The 21,826-nt window shown below is 44.0% G+C and overlaps 1 protein-coding gene across 6 annotated transcripts in view; it reads right to left on the reverse strand.

The window, feature by feature from the left end:
* The window catches only part of SMYD3 (SET and MYND domain containing 3), a 682,604-nt gene that overhangs the window by 11,394 nt on the left and 649,384 nt on the right, over positions 1–21,826 (reverse strand). For all 6 annotated transcript variants that reach the window (XM_053209274.1, XM_053209275.1, XM_053209273.1 and 3 more), the window contains one exon: positions 4,398–4,506. In XM_053209274.1, the coding sequence (XP_053065249.1) occupies positions 4,398–4,506 (109 nt within the window). The remainder of the gene's footprint in view (positions 1–4,397; positions 4,507–21,826) is intronic.

The raw sequence follows: 21,826 nt of genomic DNA on the forward strand, positions 1-21,826 counted from the left end.
ACAGAACATGTCCCTGTGGAATGCTGGGGAGCAGTTACATGACATAATTGTCAGCAGTGGAAACGCCATATTATCCCAAGCTACAAACATCAGTGCTGAAGGGACGGCAGGAATAGCGGCGGGAACGATCGGCACGAGGGTTCCTATAACCATAAGCATCCTTGATCGTCTCAAAACACTTGGGACTTGGCAGAACAGTCTCACATACTACCTCATTTACTTCTCAGAACCACTCTGTGGGGTAGGTATTATCCCCGTTTTAAAACTAAGAAAGCTAGATTCGGAGCGATTAAGAGACTCGCGTCAAGGCATAGGACTGCCACGTGAACCTCCTCCCTCGAAAGCTGAGCGCTCTCGACCAGGCTACACTGCCAGGCACACGTCTATCTGCATTCTGGTTGACGATAAAACCTGGTGAGACACTCAGTGACTTCCAGAGCCAAACGGGAAGTCTGGGGTCAGGCCATGGTGTAACGCAGGCCTCGGGGCAGACTTGCTGATCCTGCTCCGAGAATCTCCTTCGTAGCTCTCAGGGTCCTTGCAGGGGTTCACCTTTGGTACCAGGGGAAGGAGATGCGAAATAAGACCGTTAACAGAGGAAGCTTCTGGAGGTGAGGTTCACATCGCGAGAACGTGAGGAAGGCAGTATGGAATGGGGGCCTGAGGGATACGGAAGGGCAGAAAGCGTGAGATGGGTGGGGATGGCCACAGCAGCCACCCAGCCCATGTGACCCCGGAAATCGACATGTAAATGTCTGCTTGGGCTCCTGTGTCTGCAGCCAAGGGTATCAGAGGTCCCCTTCCAGAGTTCTGCACACACAGGCAACATCAAGCCTCACTCGATGAATAAAGAGCTCCGAGCCGCCCCCAGGGCTGGCATCGGGGGCTCGCAGATCAGAAGGGGTTTCTGCACACGGGGTCTTACTAGAGAGTCCCATCTATTTCACTGGGCCAGTGTAGGAGAAAAGAGAGCCTTGGACTCCAGCCTGGACTTAGTGACCTGTTTGTTTACACGTTTGCCCCCTCCCCTAAATTGGAAGGACAATGCTGGGCCTTACTCAGATTCATACAAGAATTCCATCAATCTCCTAGTTGAAGAACCTAGAGCGGGCTCCACGTCAGTATGACTCTAGACAGGCTCCTGCATGCCTCCGTGCCATGACTCCTTTGTTTCTCTTCTTTTTCTTTCTTTTTAAATATTTATTTTTGGAAGAGTGTAAGTGGGGAGGGACAGAGGATTGGAACTGGGCTCTGCACTGACAGGCTGACGGCACAGAGCCCAAGGTGGGGCTTGAACTCATGAACCCAACTGCGAGATCATGACCTGAGCTGATGTCAGACGCTCAATGGACTGTTCGGAAGCCATGGTTTGGGGGAGAGGAGCTCTCTGCTGGGGTGGAAAGGCCAGGACCAGAGAGCCAGCGGCACAGGAGCCTCATCAAGAGGGTGAAAATAAACCTCACCCTTTCCTGTCTTCCAACACAGACCCAGTTCTCCCATGTACTTTCTCGGCACTTACTGCCACCATCGTGCTGACCTCTCTCCCTCCACCCCCCCTTCTCCAACAGGGAATCCCTCCTAAGTTCCAAGTACCTTGTCTGCCCCTGAACTGGTTACAGAGGTAACTGCAAAGACCTCATGGTCACCTGGGCATCAGGTATTCTGTTTACAGGATACCTCATTTTAGTGCTTTACTGTGCCTCTCGGGTGCTGTGGTGGTGTTTTTTAACTGAGGGTCTGTGGCCATGCCGTGAAGCAAGTCTGTGGGTGCCCGTCTTCCGAGAGCATTTGCTCACTTCCTGCCTCCGTGTCACATTTTGGTAATTCTCACAGTATTTCAACTTTTCCATTATTATTGCATTTGGTATGTGATCTGTGATCAGACATCTTTGATGTCACCATTGTGTAATTGGTTTGGGGCCCCACAAACCATGCCCATATAAGACACATATAATAAATATGTATATAATAAATATTGTGTGCTCTGGCTGCCTCCACCCCAGCCTCCCTGTTCCCAGAGACAGGGAATTAGGCCATATTATATTGAATATACTGATTAATAGTCCTACAGTGGCCTCTGTGTGTTTAGGTGAAAGGAAGAGTTATACATCTCTCACCTTAAAAGCTAGAAATGGTGAAGCTGATAGAAAGCCAGGCCTCGTGCACCAAGCAGCGAGCCAAGCTGTGGATGCAAAGGGAAAGTTCTTGAAGGAAATTACAACTGCTACTCCGGGGAACACACGAATGACAAGACAGCGAAACAGCCATACCGCCGACGTGGACGAAGCGTCCGTGGTCCGGACGGAAGAGCCAACAGCCACGACATTCCCTTAAGCCACAGCCTGACCCAGAGCAGGGGCCTGGCTCCCTTCAAGTCTGTGAAGGTTCAGAGAGGGGAGGAAGCCGCAGAAGAGAAGTCTGAGCTGGCAGAGGCTGGGTCACGAGGTTTAAGGGAAGAAGCCGTCTCCGTAAAAGTACAAGGTGAGGAAGCAAGTCCGATGGAGAAGCTGCAGCAAGTTCTCCAGAGGGTCTAGCTGAGAGAATTGATGAGGGGGCTACACTCAACCACAGATCTCAGTGTAGACAAAACAGCCTTGCATTGGAAGACGCCATCTAGGACTTTCATGGCTGGAGAGGAGTCCGTGCCTGGCTTCAAAGCCTCAAAGGACAGGCTGACTCTCTTGTGAGGGGCTAATGCAGCTGGTGACTTGAAATTCTGACCTACTACTTAGAAAAAAAAGATTCCTTTCAAAACATGACTGCTCATTGACAATGTACCTGGGCACCCAAGAGCGCTGATGGAGACGGACAATGAGATCAGTGCTGTTTCATGTCTGTTAACACGACATCCATTCTGTAGCCCAAGGATCAAATAGTGAATTTCCTTTCAAGTCTTATTATGGAAGAAATACATTTCATTAGGCTACAGCTGCCACAGATAGTGATTCCTCTGATGGATCTGGGCAGAGTAAATCAAACACCTTCTGGAAAGGATTCACCTTTCTATTTCATCTATTCTAGATGCCACTAGGAACATTTGTGATCTGTGGGAAGAAATCAAAGTACCAGCATTCACAGGGGTTTGGAAGAAGTTGGTTCCAGCCCTCAAGATGCCCCTTCAAGACGTCAGGGGAGGGCGTCCCTGCAGCTGTGGTGGAAACAGCAAGGGAACCGGGGTCAGAAGTGGGGGCTGCAGACGGGACCGAAGGCCTGCCATCTCCTCGTCAAACCTGATCGGATGCGCACATGGTTTCTGGAGGTGGAAGGTCCTCCCGGTGAAGACGCTGGGAAGACTGTTGAAATGACAATGGAGGATTTGGAACAGGACATCAGCTGAGCCGATAAGGCAGCGGCAGGGTCTGAGGCAGGACTCCAGTCCCGAAAGAAGTTCCGCCAGGGGTCAGATGCGATCAGGCTGCGTCGCGTGTTCCAGAGAATTCGCTCATGAAGGCAAGAGTCGATCGATGAGGCCAACTTGTCTTATTTTCAGAAACTGCCCCAACCTTCAGCCCCACCACCCTGACCAGTCAGCAGCCACCAACAGGGAGGCAAGACCCTCCAGCAGCAGGCAAATCACAACTCACTGGAAGCTCAGATGGTTAGCAGTGTTTAGCAATAAAGTATTTTTAAATAAGGTATGTATATATATTTAGACATAATGCTGTTGTATTCCTCATACACTATAGTATCATGTAGACATAACTTTTATATACACTGGGTAACAGTCCACTGGACCCTCTTTATTGCAATATTGGCTTTACTGTGGTGGTTTGGAAGCAGGCCCGCGGTGCGTCCGAGATGTGCCTGTACCGTGGGGTGAACACTCTGCTGGCAGGGTCGGCATGCGGAGAGGAGCACATGGTGAAAACCAGGTTGCAGCTGGGCCAGCCCAGGGAGTGGTTGGGGGGAGAGGGGTTGGGGGGGGCAGCATTTGAGGCACAGGAATTGTCTTGGTAAAGACCTAAGTGTGACCAGTTCAAGGTGTCCTGGGCAACCCTGGGTGGCCCAGTGAACGCTGGCCGTATGGAGAGGCAGGGGCAGCTGGAGGGGGTGCAGGCTGCAAAGGTGGACTGCAGACAGGTGGTCCAGAGGCCAGCCTGACAGGGGCTTACGGACAGTGTCCTGTGGGGATTGGGTGGGGCCCGAGTGCAGAAGGCCAGTTTGCACCAGTTGGCAAAAGCCGACCGTTAAACCGTCCTGATTTCTGGGGGCTGATTTTCCGTGGGGAGTCTGAATCAGCCACGGTAGGCACATTTCTACACAAAAAGGGGCGAGCAGCACAAATCACGTGTTTTCGGAGCCGGCTGTGAAACACGTACGGGCACGTGCCTATGTGCACTCGGCAAGTGGCCCAGCGCGCCGCACCACCAGGCCTCCCTCTCTGCGTGCACACTCACCAGCCTCAGGTTCTTCATGGCCTGCGGGAACATGCCCTGGTGCAGCTGCAGCTTGCCGACCTTCATGACCTGCACGCCTCTGACCGGGTGGCTTCCTGGGAAGAAGATCCTGGAAGAAAGAGAAGGGCACACGGCGTGAGTAGCTCTCACCTTTGCAGCCAGCATGCCATCAGGAGCCCAGGAGAGGACGGCCGACCCTGGCTGGACACACTGGGGCCACCGAGAAAGTCAGCTGTGCGGGCAGGTGGAGGGTGCGGGCCGGGGTGAACAGACTCCCGGGATGACGGGGCTGGAATGTCGAATAAACACTGCAGAAGAGACACAAGGTGGCACCTGTGCGTTTCCAGCCGGGCAGGGGTGGGGGGTGGAGAGACCAGGTGCGATCTCACAGTCCACCTCTCAGGACGCTGCAGCACCTGGAACACTGGAGCAGAAGATGGCCGCTTGGTTCAAGCTGAGTCAACAAATCAACGAACGTTCACGGCTCCCCACAGAGATGCTCCCGTGCCCTCCTTTTCCCTGCAAAGCCCTTGGAATCCCAGTTGTAAGGTTCATCATGGCCCATCTCTCGTGTGGGACCTGTGTATTTATCACCTCACTGGATGACAGAGCTGGATCGCGGGGCCCCATCTGCGTTTGCCACAATGTCCTGCCAGACGACCTCCATACACACTGACCTCTTCGCCGCATAAAAGAAGAGGGTGTGTGGCAGGCTGAAGAATGGAACCTCAGGGCTACGTTCCGGACCTCGTACTAGGTCAGTATGATTCAACAGTTTGTTGTATCAATAAAACGTGCTCACCATTTCTGCACACCGCACCCCCCCCCCATATCCTCTATCCTTAGAGTCTACTGAACCCCTGCTGTATGTACAGGCCTGTTCCTGGAGATGGGGGCTGTACAGGTCTGAGCTGTTCCACCAAGGCCCAATAATCCCACCAGACAAAGATTCCTACCACAGTTACAAAATATCACAGGAGAGGGCGAGATTTAGTGCCAGGATGAGGCCTACCTTAGTACATGGCAATGCTCAGCTCAAGGTGGCTGAACTGAATTGAGAGAATAATATGGTAGTTATGAAGAGAGACTGGTGGATGACGGTTGGTTGGACCAGGAAGGTTTCCCAGAGGAAGGAGACAGGATGTAAACCGGCTCCCAAGGATTTGGGCAAGCTTGGCTGGGTCCAGAGAAAGGAGGCACATTCTGACCCTTAGCAGAAGCGAGGGCGCACTCCCAATGCTGCTCGTCCAGAGACCATGGATTCTGCCCTGAGGGCCATGACTCACATAGGGCTTTCCCTGTGCCAAGCACTATGTAACCACTTTTTGCTTGTGAACTCATGGAACCCACGTCTAAGCTCTACTGTGTAACAGAGATGAGCTACATTTACCAGGAGACACAGATACTCTCTGATAGGTGTGCACATGTCTACAAACCGTCCCTCCTCCCTGAACCTCAACTCTTCCCCACATTAAATGACACACAAACTCCTCTCATTCATGCTCTTAAAAAAGCATAAAGCAGTACCTGAGAGAGAGGTATTTAAATCAACAAAAGGCCAGCCATGCTTCATTTAAAGAACCGCGAAGGGAGGGAAGGGAAGGAGAAAAACAAAGGAGACACCTGGGTCTTGGATTTTTCTTTACCTGTTGAGGACGCCCGGACATCAACCACTTCACCTCTCACCCCCTACAAAAGGAACATCAGTATCTACTTGTGTGGAAAAGATTTTAAGATCCCCAGACAAAAGGCTTATGCAGAGGACACCATTATCAGAAGGCGACTGCCCTGGACACTTTCCTCAAAAACACACCTGGACTTGGGATTTTATTTTATTGCTATGAATGTGGACTAATTAAATTCAGAAGCCAAAAAGTAATTTTAGACTAAAATCATTCCACTAAGTGGATGTCTGTCATGTCTGTTAGGAGAAGGAAAGAAATCTTTGGTTCCGTGATGGTAGGGAAAGTGGTCCACAATTATGCCACGACAGGTACCTGCTCTGGTTGCTTAAAGGTATTAAAAAACAAAGCAAAGTTTCATCTGGAGAAGACGAGGAGAACGGGACTATGAGGGGACTTTCACGTGGCAGTGTGGGGGCCAAAGCAGGAGTCTGAGCGGGAGAGGGAAGGAACGGGGTGCCCGTGAGATGCCACATTCTGTGCCACATCCAAGGGCAGTCCCTGCCCTGGTGGGGACACTGGCCAGTTGCAGAAATAAGGCCAATAAAGTCATGACACAGGAGTATGAGAGCTGCCTTGGCACAGACACGGGATTCCAGAAGCGGCGGGGCCCTCGGTGACCAGGGTGCGGCTTGAGCTGGTCCAGATGGGAAGGGGTGACAGGCTCCCGGGACAGGCACACGGGGCATGGGGAGACACGGGCAGCCCGGGAGATGCCAAATACAAAGGGCCAGTGAGCGCACCAGTCTGGCCAGGCTGTGCAGAGACAGAAACGCAAAGCCAGGAAGTTCGGCCTTCAGCTTGTCGCCAGCTGGGCACGACCCAGCGGGGCCAGGAGGATTTCACCAGGACGGAAAACAAAACCGGACGAGAGACACTAGAGGCAGCCGGACCTGAGGTGGGACCACGTGAGGGGGACAGAAAAGAAAGCTCTGGCACGGCTGGTGCAGCAGGGCTTGGGGGCTCGCCGGGTGGGCAGGGCTGCGGCAGACCGCGACACAAAAGAAATACTGTGGTGGAAACACAAAGTGTATACACGGTAACAAAGTCCACAGGCATTCTACTTGTCCGGCCTTAGGAATGCCCTCTTCCGAAGTACACGCTAGCGATCACATGCTCCAGGATGCTGGGCCCAGAACGGAAAAACCGCTTTTGGGGTTTCCGTGGCGAGTGGGTGCATAGGCAGGAACGTGTTTAAACAAGCAGACAACCGCGGCAGCATACGAACCAGCTTCACTCACACCCACGAGCACCAAGGTTTTGCTGCCATATTTTGCGCAGAGGCCGAGAGTCAGGAAACTGAAAGGTCTCGAGTTAAAAGGCTGCAGAGAAGACCTGGGGGCAGGACCTGCGTTCCTGGTCTCGCCGAGGTTTTCCTACGTGATGTGATAACCAACTACGCTGTTCCACGACAGGTAGCAGTTCTGGCGTCGAAAGCAGGAGAAAAGATTTACTGCTCAGGATGATTTTTTTTGTTTTAGAACGGATGCAAAAGACATTACCGGATTTAAAAGAAGAGCTTAACTATATTTCAGAGTAATCAAATAGCTCTAGTGTATGATTTTGGGCTGATAAATGTGAAATAGTGGTGGAATAAGAAAAATCATTAGTTTGCAACTCCTGGTAAAATAACTGATGCAGGAAAAACGTATCGCTAGATGAAACCAGGAGGACAAGGAAGGATGGAGAATTTTACAATGGATGGATGACACTGTCACCGTCAGAACCCACTGATCAATGTCAGCATCATTAAAGTGTAAAAACCAGACGCTGCATGCTATCTGATGCCATGCAACAGGAATCATTCTGCACTACCTACAAAAGCATCCTTGCCAAAACCAACCAACCCACCAACCAACCAGCCCTGAATTTCATCAAGCCCATACAGTTAGATTCCATTTCACAGGAAAAACAAGCAACCAGCTACATCTGAGATATGGGAAATTCTATAGGACCTCGACCCAGAATTGTAGCAGGTCTATGGCATGAAAAGAAAAAGATGGCAGGGAAGGAGAACACTCTAGATTAAAAGATACTCAACAGATACAACAACCAAATGTAATATATAGACTTTGTGCATCTGAACTCAAACAAAATTACTATTTAAAAAACCGTCTCTGGGGCTCCTAGGTGGCTTAGTAGGTTAAGCGTCTGACTCTTGATTTCGGTCATGGTCTCAGGGTTCGTGAGTTCAAGCTCCACGTTGGGCTCCACACTGATAGTACAGAGTCCACTTGGGATTTTCTCTCTCTCTCTCTCTGCCCTTATTCCCCACTCTCCCTCTCTCTCAAAATAAGTAAAAAAAAAACAAAAACATTTGAGAAAATCTAGGAAATCTCAACATGAAATGACACTGTAAGAAATGGCATGTAAGAAAATGTCCATGTTTTTCCAAGATGCAAACTAAAGTATGAGTGGATGATGTGATATAATGTCCAAGATTTGATTTAAATTTCTTCAGCAGAATGTCTCCTTTCAGCAATGGTGGATGAGCTCATTTCAGACCAAAGTCCTTGCTAAAAACAAGAAAAGTTAGACAAAAATTATAAAAAAAAAAAAAAATTGCTTGAAGGTATCACCCACTGAGGCAGGGGGATCTGGAAGAGTAAAATGGCAAAAAGAACAGAGGCTCAAGAAGGTGATCCTTGTATTTGTTGCTACTTTTCCCTCCACTGAATTGAAACCAGAGGCAAAACAAGCTCCACAGCCGAGCAGAGGTTCAGGCAGTCTCAGGGATATAGACACACAGAAATCGGGGCTCAGGGTGCAACAATCTAAGAGTACTGCTAAGCCAGAAACAGGCCAGCCCTCACAAAGACTAACCAGTTTGAACCCTGATTGGATTAAGGTGATCTGTTCCTACAGACTTCCAGAAGCAAAAGTGAATTCCCTTTGAAGTAAGATGTCATCCTGAACCTAAAATAGTCCCCCCAATTTTTTTTGACAATGTCCTGCAGTCAGTAAAATTATAACCAGGCATACAAAAAGAGAAGAGCCATCTGAAAACCAAGAGAAAAAAAACACTGACAATGAAACACAGACCTATAGGTACTCAAATATTTAGGTTCTCATAGACTTTAAAATAAATGTACAAAGTATGTTTGAGAACATAAATAATTAAAAAGAACTTTACCAGACAATCAGAAAAAAGAAAATCCTTAATGAAATTTCTGGAACTGAAAAATAGAAAACTGGAGTCAAGAACTCAATAGCTTAACATCAGATATGTCACAGCCAAAGAAAGAATTAGTAAACTGGAAGGCAGGTCAAAAGGATATATCCGTTGCAAAACACAGAGAGGCAATAAAATGGAAACTAAAGGGCACAGGTCTCACATGTTAACTGGGATTTCAAATCAGAGAAGGAAGGATTGGGGCAGAAGATATGAAGACATAATGGTCGAAAATTTCCAAAAGTAACAAAAGACAGCAAGGAACAGATTCAGAAATGCTAAAAACTGCAAAATAGAATAAAATAATTCAACAAAAAGGAGGGGGCTGAGAAATAAGGGTTGCAAAATTTTGCTAATTATTGAATCTGGATGATGGATAGAAGAAGGTTCATTATATTGTTCTATTTTGGGGTATGTTTGACAATTTTCATGATAAAAAAACAGGACACTGGGTTTTAATTTTTCATTTTCAGGAATTATGGATTCTGGTAGGTAACTGCCTCAAGTTTCAAAGGAGTTTAGACTTTTCATGAATTCTAAGCCTTATATAGAAATGACGTGGAAACTCACGGGGAGCCGGAACAAGGAAGCGTGAAGAGGCAGAGAAGAAGGAAAGTGTGTGACGTTCCTCGGGGTCTGCTTATGTTAAACCAGATGCTGTATGAGAGTTACGCTTCTGTGGTGGGGTAGCTTCATTTGTGATATAACACTTTTGTGTTGTTCTTAGTCCTTGTTTTTTTTTTTTTTTTTTAAAGAGATCAAAACACTGGGAAACAAAACCAAAGAAAGAAAAGACAGACCATACTGTCCAAGAAATCACTTCAGAACGAGAACTATTTCTCACCATGACCTTAACTAATTACACAGGTAGTCTGGGTAAGTGCCGTTCCCCAACAGGGTGATAAATCCTTACTTCTCCATCACCTCTACTGGTCAGCTTTGTGGGTGACAGGAAGATCAGAGCCATGAGTTCTTATTTGTGTCCCAAAAAAAGGAAGATCCTGAGTTCTCACCTCAACTGAACCCTCCCCTCCTACTCTGTCTATTATACATGCCGTTGGCTCCACACCACTGACAGGTGCATCTGCCACACACCCCTACCACTTACCACCTGAGTCTGAGAAAACAAAACCCATGTGCCCCTCATAATTCCACCACACAACAGCATTTTTTAACATCATAGTGAGATTTTGTCTCATTGCCATTTGATTTTTCTTGGGTTTATTTCATCACACAAATGAGTAAGCAGAATCACTTCCTTATGCAAACAATGTATTTCTAGTTCTAAATAAGTCTTCCACCCAAAAGGGCAAGACTTTCTTACTCTTGGAAGTTTAAAAATTTATATAGTTCTTTGTACGCGACCTATTTATAGTATATGTCCTATTGTTAGAATCTCTAACTCAGGTTAAGAGCAAAAGAGCTTTTTGTTTATTTTAAATGTTCATGTAGTTCAGGCTCAGGACCACAGGTTTTACTGTGGATAAATTTGAATGAAGGGGTTATGATAATTAGGTTTAAGATCTTGCTTCTTCCAAGTAGTTTTGGTTGAGTGACCACTGCACATCACAATTAACCTGGTGCTGAGACAAGAGACGGGAGAACACTTGGAAATGTTCACAACTACGTACAAACACAGGCTAGTATCATTAAGTGTCGGGCTAGTGAATGTATGAGAATTACTTGGAATGCCCTGTTACATCCATATTGAGGTAAACAAGGTCAAAAAAATTGCCTGATTTTATTGCAAAGCTTAAAAAAAAAAAGCCCAGTAGCATAAAAAGTGATTTTCCAACAGCCAAAGACCCACCTGGCTCACCTATATGTTTGCCTGTAGTTTTGTGTGTGTGTGTGTGTGTGTGTGTGTTTAATGCAAACTGAATGTAGCAATGCCAAAAAGCCTGGCAGGCACCGCAGTAGTTGAGAAGGTACCACCGTGTGAGTGGCTTGGAGCTGCTTTTGCTAAGGAAATACTTAGTTGCAGATGGGTTGTGTCCAATTTTGAACCTGAAAGTTTGTGTTTTCGTCTTCTTCTTGAAAAGTGAACCGAGAAGACACTGCCCATATCTTATTTGTAACTTTCAAATTGTGTTCAACTATTTTCGTTTAATTCTGGATCTGTGCATAGATTTTCTCACCCACTGGCCAGACCCGCTCACGTGCAGCCTGGAGCCCTTGGTGGTTTGGCCAGCAGCAGGGAGACCTCCTGGGCCCGTCCCCAGAGCTGGCGCTGCATGTGGCACAGTGGTCTGGACTGGCGGGAGTCCTCCAGGCCGGTAGGTGGTCCTCTGTTGTATGTGAATAATGTCCTTTAGTGCTCATAAAGGTGACAGTGCTGCCCTTCGCCTGGCCTTTGCACACTTCATATCACACTCTTTTAGGGTGTGAAATATTTAATAACATTTTGAAATATTTCAAAAAGGGCAGCCAGCCTGACTGAATTATACTATAACTGAGTTATCAAGCCCCTCAGAAAAAATGGCCACAAGATGTTTATTACCGAAGTTGTACTTGTCCTGCATAAGCTCTATTTATATACACTTACGTGTGCAGTAAAACACACCTCCAAAGTTCCAGATGCATACCCTAAGCCCCCAAATATCGGAGTACATAGATGGTCACATCATTGTGAGATCACTGCCCAGGAAAAAACTTGTGAGCAGAAATGTTAACACTTATTTTCAGGGGTGCCTGAGTGGCTCAGTCAGTTAAGTGCCCAGCTCTTAATTTCAGCTCAGGTCATAGTCTCACGGTTCGTGGGGTCAGGCCCCTCATCAGGTTGTGCGCAGACAGCACGGAGCCTGCTTGGGATTCTCTGTCTCCCTCTCTCTCTGCCCCTCCCCCCTTAAAAATAAATATTTAAAAAAATTTATTTTCATAAATTGATTTGTTTGATCCTGTTCAAATTTATGAAAATTAGTTTGGATCCTGTTTCTGATAATATGGCAGGCTTAGTAGCCATTCTGATTCTGTCACAGAAAACAATGTAAAATGCTAGATAAGATATTCTCAAAAGTAATGTAATGCTGGCAAGATAGTAAAGAATTGTCAGGCCAAAACCTAAGTGAAGAGGGAGCCCTGAGAAGTAAGTAGAGTGGCAGAACTATGGCACGTGAGAGCCTCTGGCTTCACCTGCTTTGGGGAGCTCGAGGGACATAGTGTCAACCCGACACTGCAGGGTCCAACAGAGAATCCTCCCTTCTTGCCAAATGCAGGAGACAGACTACATTCAAAAGAGTCACAGTAAGGCAACACAAAGCCACAAGCCAGTAGAATAGTATCTCCAATGTGCCTAGGACAAAGAATTCCTAATCTAGTGTATTTCCTCAAAAATACCTTTCATGAATCTATATGTACAGCTAAAGGGTTCAGGGTTACTTTCTGAGGTGATGAAAATGTTCTAAAATTTAATGTGGTGATAGCTGCACATATCTTTGAATATTCTGAACCGTATGCTTTTGATGGGCAAGTTGTATGGTTCTATGAATTATATGTCAATAAAGTTATTTAAAAAAGAATGAGACATTAGCACTGAAAATAAAATACTACGGTACAGATCTAATGACATATATATAAGCTCTATTAAAGGAAAGCTACAAATCTCCGATGAATGAAATCAAATAAGTAAATAAATGGAAAAGTTTTCCATGTTGATAAGAAGACTCAATATTGTCAAGATGTCAGTTTTTCCCAACTTGCTCTATAGAGTCAATGTGATCCCAATCAAAGTCCCAGCAGGTTATTCTGTGGATGTCAATAAACTGATTCCAGGTTTATATGGAGGCAAAAAGACGCAGAATACCACAGCACTGGAGAAGAACAAAGCTAGAGGATCGATACTACCCAACTTCAAGGCTTACTGTAAAGCTACAGTAATCATGATGGTGTGGTACTGAAGAAAGAGCAGATCAACGGAACAGAATAGGGAGCTCAGAAAGACCCACATGAATACAGTCCACTGATTTTTGATGAAGGAGAAAAGGTAACACAGTGGGACAAAGTCAGGTTTTTTCAACAAATGGTGCAGAAACAGCTGAACACACACATTGCAAAAAGTGAATGCAAACACGGGTCTTATATCCTTCACAAAAATGAACTCAAAATGGATCACAGACCTAAATGTAAAATGCAAGGGGCACCTGGGTGACTCAGCCGGTGGAGCATCTGACTTTTGATTTTGGCTCAGGTCATGATCTCATGCTTCATGAGATAGAGCCTGGCATCAGGCTCAGCACAGAGTGAGGAGCCTCCTTGGGACTTTCTCTCTCTCCCTCTCTCTCTGCTCCTCACCTGCTCATTTGCATGCGTGCTCTCTCTCTCAATAAATAAACAAGAATGAACGAATGGATGGATGGATGGATGGATGGATGGAAAATCCAAGCCGTGAAACTGCTAGAAGATAAGCCCAGGGACAACCTAGATAATCTTAGGCTTGTGCTATATTTTCAGATACAACACTGAAGACACGATCCAAGAAAGAATTAACTGATAATCTGGAAAACTGAAAACCTGTGCTCTGCAAACACACTGTCAAGAGAATGGATAGGTAAGCCACAGACTAAGAGAAAATATTTACAAAAGACACATCTGATAAAGGACTATTATCCTAAATATACAAAGAACTCTTAAAATTCAACAACAACAACAACAAAAACTACAAAAATGGGCCAAAGACCTGAACAGACCCCTTACTGAAAAAGAGATACAGATGGCAACTAAGCACATGAAAAGATGCTTTCATTACGTCATCAGGGAAATGCAAACTAAAACAACAGGGAGATACCACTGCACACATTTTAGAAGGGCCCAAATCCAGAACACTGACACCACCAAATGCTGGCAAGGATGTGGAGCAACAGGAACTCTCCTTCACTGCTGGTGGGAATGCAACATGGTGCGGCCACTCTGGAAGACAGTGTGGTGGTTTCTTCTAAAACTAAACATACTAAAGAAACTCAACCATAGGATCTAGGAATCAGGCTCCTTGGTATTTACTCAAAGTGGTAGAAAACATATGTGCATACAAACACATACATAAACTTACAGCAGCTTTATTCATCACTGCCAAAACGCGGAAGCAAGCAAGGTGTCCGTCAGTAGATGAATGGATAAATAGTGGTCCATCCAGATAAGGGACTATTATCTGGTACTGAAAACAAATGACCTGTTACTTTCTGAAAAGACATGGACAACTTTAAATGCGTATCACTAAGGGAAAGAAACCAATCTGAAAAGGCTACATTTCAATGGTAGGACATTCTGGAAAAGGCAAAACTATGGAGACAATTAAAAAAAAAAATCGGTGACTTCCAGGGTTAGGGAGTTGGAGAGGGACAAACAGGTGGAGAACAGAGGCTTTTTAGAGCAGTGAAAATACTCTATAGGATACCATCATGATGGACACATGTCATTATACATTTGTCCATATTCATAAAATGTATGCCACCAAGGGTGAACCCTAATGTAAAGTATGGACTTTGGGTGACAATGCTGTGTCAGTGTTGTAACAAATGAACCACTCTGGTGGGAAATGTCCATAATGCAGGAGGCTGTGCAAATGTGGGGGTAGGGAATATATGGGAAATCTCTGTACCTTCCACTCAATTTTGCTGTGAACCTAAAACTGCTATAAAAATAAAGTCTCGGGGCACTTGGGTGGCTCAGTCAGTTAAGCATCCGACTTTGGCTAAGGTCATGATCTCACGGTTCGTGAGTTCGAGCCCCATGTCAGGCTCTGTGATGACAGCTCAGAGCCTGGAGCTTGCTTCAGATTCTGTGTCTCCCTCTCTCTCTGTCTCTGGCCGCCCTTTCAAAAATAAACGCTAAAAAAAATAAAGTCTTAACAAAACAAAAGGAAGATGAAATAGAGACATTTTTGGAAAAAGAAAAACTGAGACTGTCACCAGATCTTAAAAGGAGTTTCTAAAGGATATACTTCTGGAGAAGTAAAAGTGAAGAAAGAAGTAAAAAGTAAAAAGAAGAAAAGTGAGCCAAGATGAAAGGTCTAAAGTGCAAGTAGGAATGAAGAACAAAAAGAATGTCTAATGTGGGCAAACCTTGGAATACCGACAAATGAAACAGTGTGTGGGAGCTAAAAACATGGTAACAAAAATATACAATAATCAGGGCATACATGTCAGTAGTAAACAGGATTCAAGTGCTCTGAAGTCCTTCTATATCCAAGAAGAACACACAGTGGTTACATGCCTATTTATAACTCTTTAAACGGTTCATGCATGATTTATATAACCTTTGGAATGTATGATATATTTAACAATCAAAAGTCTTGGGGGCGCCTGGGTGGCTCAGCCAACTTTAGCTCAGGTCATGATCTCACAGTTTGTGGGTTCGAGCCCCGCATCTGGCTCTGCCTTGGGCAGGGGCCTGCTTGGGAGTCTCTGTCTCTCCCCCTCTCTCACTATCCCTCCTCTGCTCACGTGTGCAAGCTCTCTCTCAAAACAAATAAATAAATTTTTTAAAAAAGAAGGGAGCACTGTGGTTTAAAAGATGTACGTGTCTTACCCTTGTCTGGAGGGAAAAATGGTACTTAGAAAAATTAAAACCTCATAAAAAAAGCTGCATAATCTAGTGTTGAATAGTAGATGAAACACAGTTTGCCACTGATAATATTCCAAGTTGTGTGTCCGTGTCTCTAACCCCGCGTGTCTGTATCTAACGACACCATGAGTGTTGTGGATGTGAATTCTGGAAATGTGACTGATACTTTTGTTGAAAAGAGCTGATACTGATGCCAAGCACTCAAGAGCCCGAGGCCCAGAAGAAGGCTCAAGCTCCCGCAGCACAGGTGTTGGGAGGTGCTGGAGTGTGATGCTGGGAAGCAGAGATGTTCTCTTGTCTGGTTAATTAAAAAAAAATAAAACAGAAAAGAAGTCTGTTAGGGCATAAAAGCTGACACTGCTTAGATACAGAATGGTGAGCAAATTGAGTCTATAGTGGGGATTGGCAAACTCTGGTGCCAAGGCCAGACCCCACCCATGCTATGTTTTCCCCGTTCTACTGGCACGCGGCCACACCCGTTCCTTCACGTACCGTTGATGGCTGCTTTCGTGACGCATCAGCAGAACTGAGTAGTTGACTGTTTTGCTTGCAAAGCCTCAAATACTTACCACCTAGCCTTTTATAGAAAAAGCTTGCTGACACCTTGTCTACAGTAAAGGACTTTCTAGAAGTGAAGAGGCTAGAGAGAGGATCTCAGACCAAAAAAACAAAACAAAACAAAAAAAACCCTCTATAATGGATATATATATATAATACCATTATAATGGATATAATGGATGTACTGGAAATGCGACTGTCTAGTTGTCTTTGTCACTAATGACAATAAGATGATTTTAACAAATCCAGTTAGAGCCCTTGCTACTTATCAGGCCCTGATCTAAGGACTATACCTGCTTAAGCTCAATTTATTCTAAAACAACTGTATGCACGTAAACTTTGGTAATGATGATATGAAGTCATCAGAGAGTCTTATCTGCAAAAAAAAATTATAAAACTGGACACAATTGCCAACAAAACCCAAAAAACAAAAAACAACTCAGGGTATGAGAAACTGACCAAAGGGAGACAACAAATTGAGAAATTGTTCATTCTTAAGAAAAAAAAAATACAGCTAGAGCTGAGGGTTAGAAAAGAATCTAAGGCCTGCTTGCCTGGGGTTATGCCCACCCACCATCCTCCCCACACCCACGATGCACCCAGAAGAACAGACACGTACTCTCCACATCCTCTATAGCTGGGAAACTGCACACACCTAAGGGACATGCAAGAAAGCCTGGCAAAAAGTAGCAGCCAAGGGAGACAAGGCCCAGCTATATCTTTGAATGCATACACTTGCCCACACACAGAGGAACGGGGACCCTTTTAAGTTAAAGGTGTTTGAGCAACACCTGTGTCCACATCACTGGCTGACGCTAGACTGTGTGGTCACAGAGGAGACCTCTAGGGAGCTAGGAAGAAAAAACAAAAAACTGAGCCAAGACCATGAACAAGGTCTACTGCCCGCTCCACAGTTTCTGTCCAGGCAAGTTACAAAACACTGCACGACAAAACCACCACCACCAGCCTTCAGGACAATAAAACGGAATGCAGAATGCGTCATCTTAAATGTTCGATTTTCAGTGAAAACATTTTTCCAGACTGGCTATGGTAGGAAGCAAAATGGCCCCCAGATAAAGCTACTATCTAATCTCCACAGCTCGTGAATGTGTTACCTTCCACAGCAAAGCAAACTTTGCACATGTGATTAAGGTCATAAAAAATTTGCGAGGGGAGAATAGCCGAGGTTATCCAGGTGGGTCCAGTCTCATTTCACAAATGTGTAAAAGAGGAGACCCGTTCCCAGCTGTAGGCAGAGAAGGATGTGATGGCAAAAGCAGGGTCAGAGAGTTGGTACGTTGTTGGCTTTGAAGATTCAGAAAGGAAACCATGAATCCAGGAATGTGAGCAGCCTCCAAAAGCCAGACAAGGTAAGGAAACAGGTTTTCCCATAAAACCCCAGGAAGGAGCACAGCCCTGATGACCTCTTGATTTTAGCCCAGTGAGACCCGGGTCTGGCTTCTGACCGACAGAACTGTAAGATAATAAATTCGGGTTGTTATAAGCCACTGAGCTAGTAATAATTTGTGACAGCAGCAAAAGAAAACTTGTAATGTGCATGTAAAAGACAGGGAACCATACTTAGGAACACAGCTGTCAAAAGAAACAGACTCCAGGTGGGCTCAGATACAAGATTTGGAAAGAAAAATCATTAAAGCAACTATGACAAATATTTCCAAGGAATGAAATTATATTCAAAGAATTAAGGGAAAATAGTAAAACAAAAACAAAAACAAAGCAGTGGGAGGAAGTTTTGATGGAAAAAAATGTAAAAAAGAGCTAACTATAAATTCTAGAGTTGAAATGAAAAGTTCACTAGAGGGACTCGATGGCAGAGTTGATATGAGAGAAGAAATAATCAGTAAACTAGATCAACAAAATATCAAATCTGCAGAACAGAGAGAAAAATAATTGAAAAAAGATAAAAAGAACACTCAACTATCTAGGAGAAAAAGTCAGGTATTTCAATGCGTGTGTAATGGGTATCCCAAAAACAGAAGAAAGAGAATGGGGCAGGAAAAATAGAAACAATTATGTTCAAAACCTTCCCAAATGTAATTAACACAAAATTTAATTAATACAAATTTAAAATTTAATTAATACAAAGTGTTAGCCTATAGATCCAAGAAGCTCAACTATCTCCAAGTAAAATAAATGCAAAGAAAATCTCATCTAAACATATCGCAATTACACTTTTCAAAGTTAAAGAGAAAATACTCAAAGGAGCAAAAAACAGACAAAACAAAAACACCTCATCACATATAGGAAAACAGCTGACTTCCTATCACAAACAATGGATAGAAAATGCAAAAGAATAATGCTGAAAGAAATACAAAGTCAGCCAAAACATCTATACTTCAAACTATCTTTCAAAAGCAAAGGTGAATGTAGTAAAGATGTTGATTCTCCTCAAACTGAGGAGAAATAAAAATTATTCTCAATAAAAATTAGTGTAATAAAAAACTAGAGTTGTAATAAAAAATCCCAACATGGTATTTGTAGATATAGACAAGCCGGTTCTGAAATGTACATAAAAACTTAAAGACACCAGAATGGTCTAAACAACTCTGAAAAAGAATAAAATTGGGGGACTCACATAACCCAATTTTTAGATTTACTATAAAGCTACAGTGATTGAAACTGTGTGGTACTAACAAAGAGACACATAGATAAATGAAACACAACAGATATTTCAAAAATGGAATTACACACATATGGCCGATGTATTTTGGACAAAGACACAAAACAAAGTAGTAAGGATAGTTTTTTCAGTCATCCATCGGAAGAAAAATGAACCTGGACCTGAATTTCATACCTTTTACAAAGATCCTTTATGAGTCTATTAATTCAAAATGAATTATCAATCTAAATGTAAAATATACAATTATGGAACTAAAAACAAAAAAAAGCCAGAAGAGAAAATCTTCATGATCTTGTGTTAGGCAAATATTTCTTATATATGACACTAAAACACGATCCAAATAAGTAAACACTGACAAACTGGATTTCATAAAAATTAAAAGTATGTCTTCTCTAAAAGATAGAGAATAAAAATAAGCTACAGAGTGGGTGAAATTATTTGTGAAGTATAGGTCTAAGACCTCTAACCAACATATATGAAGTACTCTTATAACTCAGTAATAATAAGACCTAAACAAAAAAGGTGGAAAATGGGCAAAATATTTGACAGTATTTCATAAAGAAAATATGAGTGGCAAGTCAGCACCTGAAGAGGTGCTCAAAATAATCAGTCACCAGAGAAGTGTTTTACAGTACCACTATATACCTACTAGAATGGCTAGAACCAAAAGCAACTGACAAAATTATTTGGTGTGTGTGTGGGCAAGGATACAGAAGGAACCAGAACTCCTGTATATTGTTAGGGGAATGTCAAATGGGACACACTCTTTGTAAAACACTTCAGTAACTCCTTAAAAAGCTACACAGGAGACAAATAACCTGATTGAAACAGACAAAGGATGTGAAGAGACATTTCTTCCAAGAAGATATATGAATGGCTAATAAACACTTGAAAAGATGTTCAAGATCATTAGTCATTAGACAAATGCAGATCAAAACCATAGTGATTTATCCCTCACACATATGATTCTATTTATATGAAATGTCTAGAAAAAGCAAAACTCTAGACACAAAGTAGTGCTGTGGTGGCCTGGGGCTGGGTGTGGAGGTAGGAACCAACTGCAAACAGGTGCAAGGGAATCTCTGGAAATGACAGAAATTAAAAGAGAATTTTTAATGCTTATTTAGTTTTGAGAGAGAGAGGAAGAGAGAGAACATGAGCGGGGGAGGAGCAGAGAAAGAGAGAGGGAGACACAGAATCCGAAGCAGGCTCCAGGCTCTGAATTGTCAGCACAGAGCCTGACGCAGGGATCAAACCCACCAACTGTGGGATCATGACCTGAGCGGAATCAGATGCTTAACCGATGAGCTGCCCAGGTGCCCCTGGAGATGACAGAAATATTTAAAAATTGGACTGTGGTGCTCACTGCACAACTGCACAAAATTTCTAACACTCCTAGAGCTGTATACACTTAGAGTTGTTGAATTTATGGTATGAAAATCATGCGTCAAAAAAAGCTGTTAAAAAATCAAACCACCTATGAGCCTGGAACTACTATCATGGTTTCACCACAGAGGACACTGCAGCGGAGAGATTAGGGAACTAGCTAGAAAACAGTGGCACTGTGAACTGATCCCAGGCAAAACTGCTGAGTCCTTACCCACAGATCAGATCTGCGTCATCTGCTAAGTACATACGGTACTGGGGACATGCAGAAAAGTCCTGACCCCCTCCCCATAGGCAGTCGTTTGACAAGACACAGAGGAAACTATCACACGGGGAGCTTTACCCTATAAAGCCTCACTCGGTGCAAGGAACCTTCCTTGCCTCCATGCTCTGGAATTAGCACAACGATCTGCCAGGTACTTGCTATTATCCTCTAATGTACAAATTAGGAAAGTGGGCACAAAAATTTAAATAATTTGTTGAAGGTCACACAGCTAGTATGTCGTGTGAGTGGAATTTAAATCAGGGACTGACTCTAAAATCTTTGTACAATACCCCAGTTTCTCAAAAAATGGATTCCTCTTTTAAACATGTTATTTCCTCATGTGATAAATATCTGGACTTTTTACATTAAAATACATTATTTTTTTAAAAAGTAATGCACCAGTTTTTTTCAGGGTGCCTGGGTGGCTCAGTTGGTTGAATATCTGTCTTTGGTTCAGGTCATAATCTCGCGGTTCATGAGTTCGAGCCCTGCATCAGGTTCTGTGCTGACAGCTTGGAGCCTGGAGCCTGCTTCAGATTCTGTGTCTCCCTCTCTCTGCCCCTCCCCCGCTCACACTCTGTCTCTCTCTCAAAAATAAACATTATAAAAAATTTTTTTTTAAGTATTATGCAAATTTTTAATGTTTTCCCTGAATTCCACAGTGTCTGTAAGAGAAAATACATTTTCTGATACCTGTGTATGCAAAGCTTTCTTTGCTAACGGAGGGATCCTGTAAACAGTCACAGGAGGCTAATTCTCTACCCCTCCCTCTGAACCCAAATGTAGATCACTCCCTTTAAATTACAGAAATACACAGACATTTTATATACTTAACTATATTATCAAATCCCTACTTAAGAGGCCAAAATTACTTCAGTTCCTTTAATCTTGTTTCTAGATGAGCCACTGCAGCCATGACTAATCTTTTTTCATGCTTATCAACTTGTAAGATTTTGACATTTTTCAGTAATGCAGACATTATACACAGACATAAATAGTGCATACACAGAAGTTTTTCAAAGGGAGGAAGAAGGGAGAGGAGATCAGGAGGAGTAGATGTCCACAAAAAGAAGGATCCCTCTTCTGTGGATCTTGTTTATTCTGCCATTGTTGAAGGGGAAGTGAATCAAGAATTCAAACACAGTACAGAAACAGCAAAACCATTTG

The sequence above is a fragment of the Acinonyx jubatus genome, chromosome E4, assembly GCF_027475565.1.
Source record: "Acinonyx jubatus isolate Ajub_Pintada_27869175 chromosome E4, VMU_Ajub_asm_v1.0, whole genome shotgun sequence".
In the NCBI taxonomy this organism is placed as follows: domain Eukaryota; kingdom Metazoa; phylum Chordata; class Mammalia; order Carnivora; family Felidae; genus Acinonyx; species Acinonyx jubatus.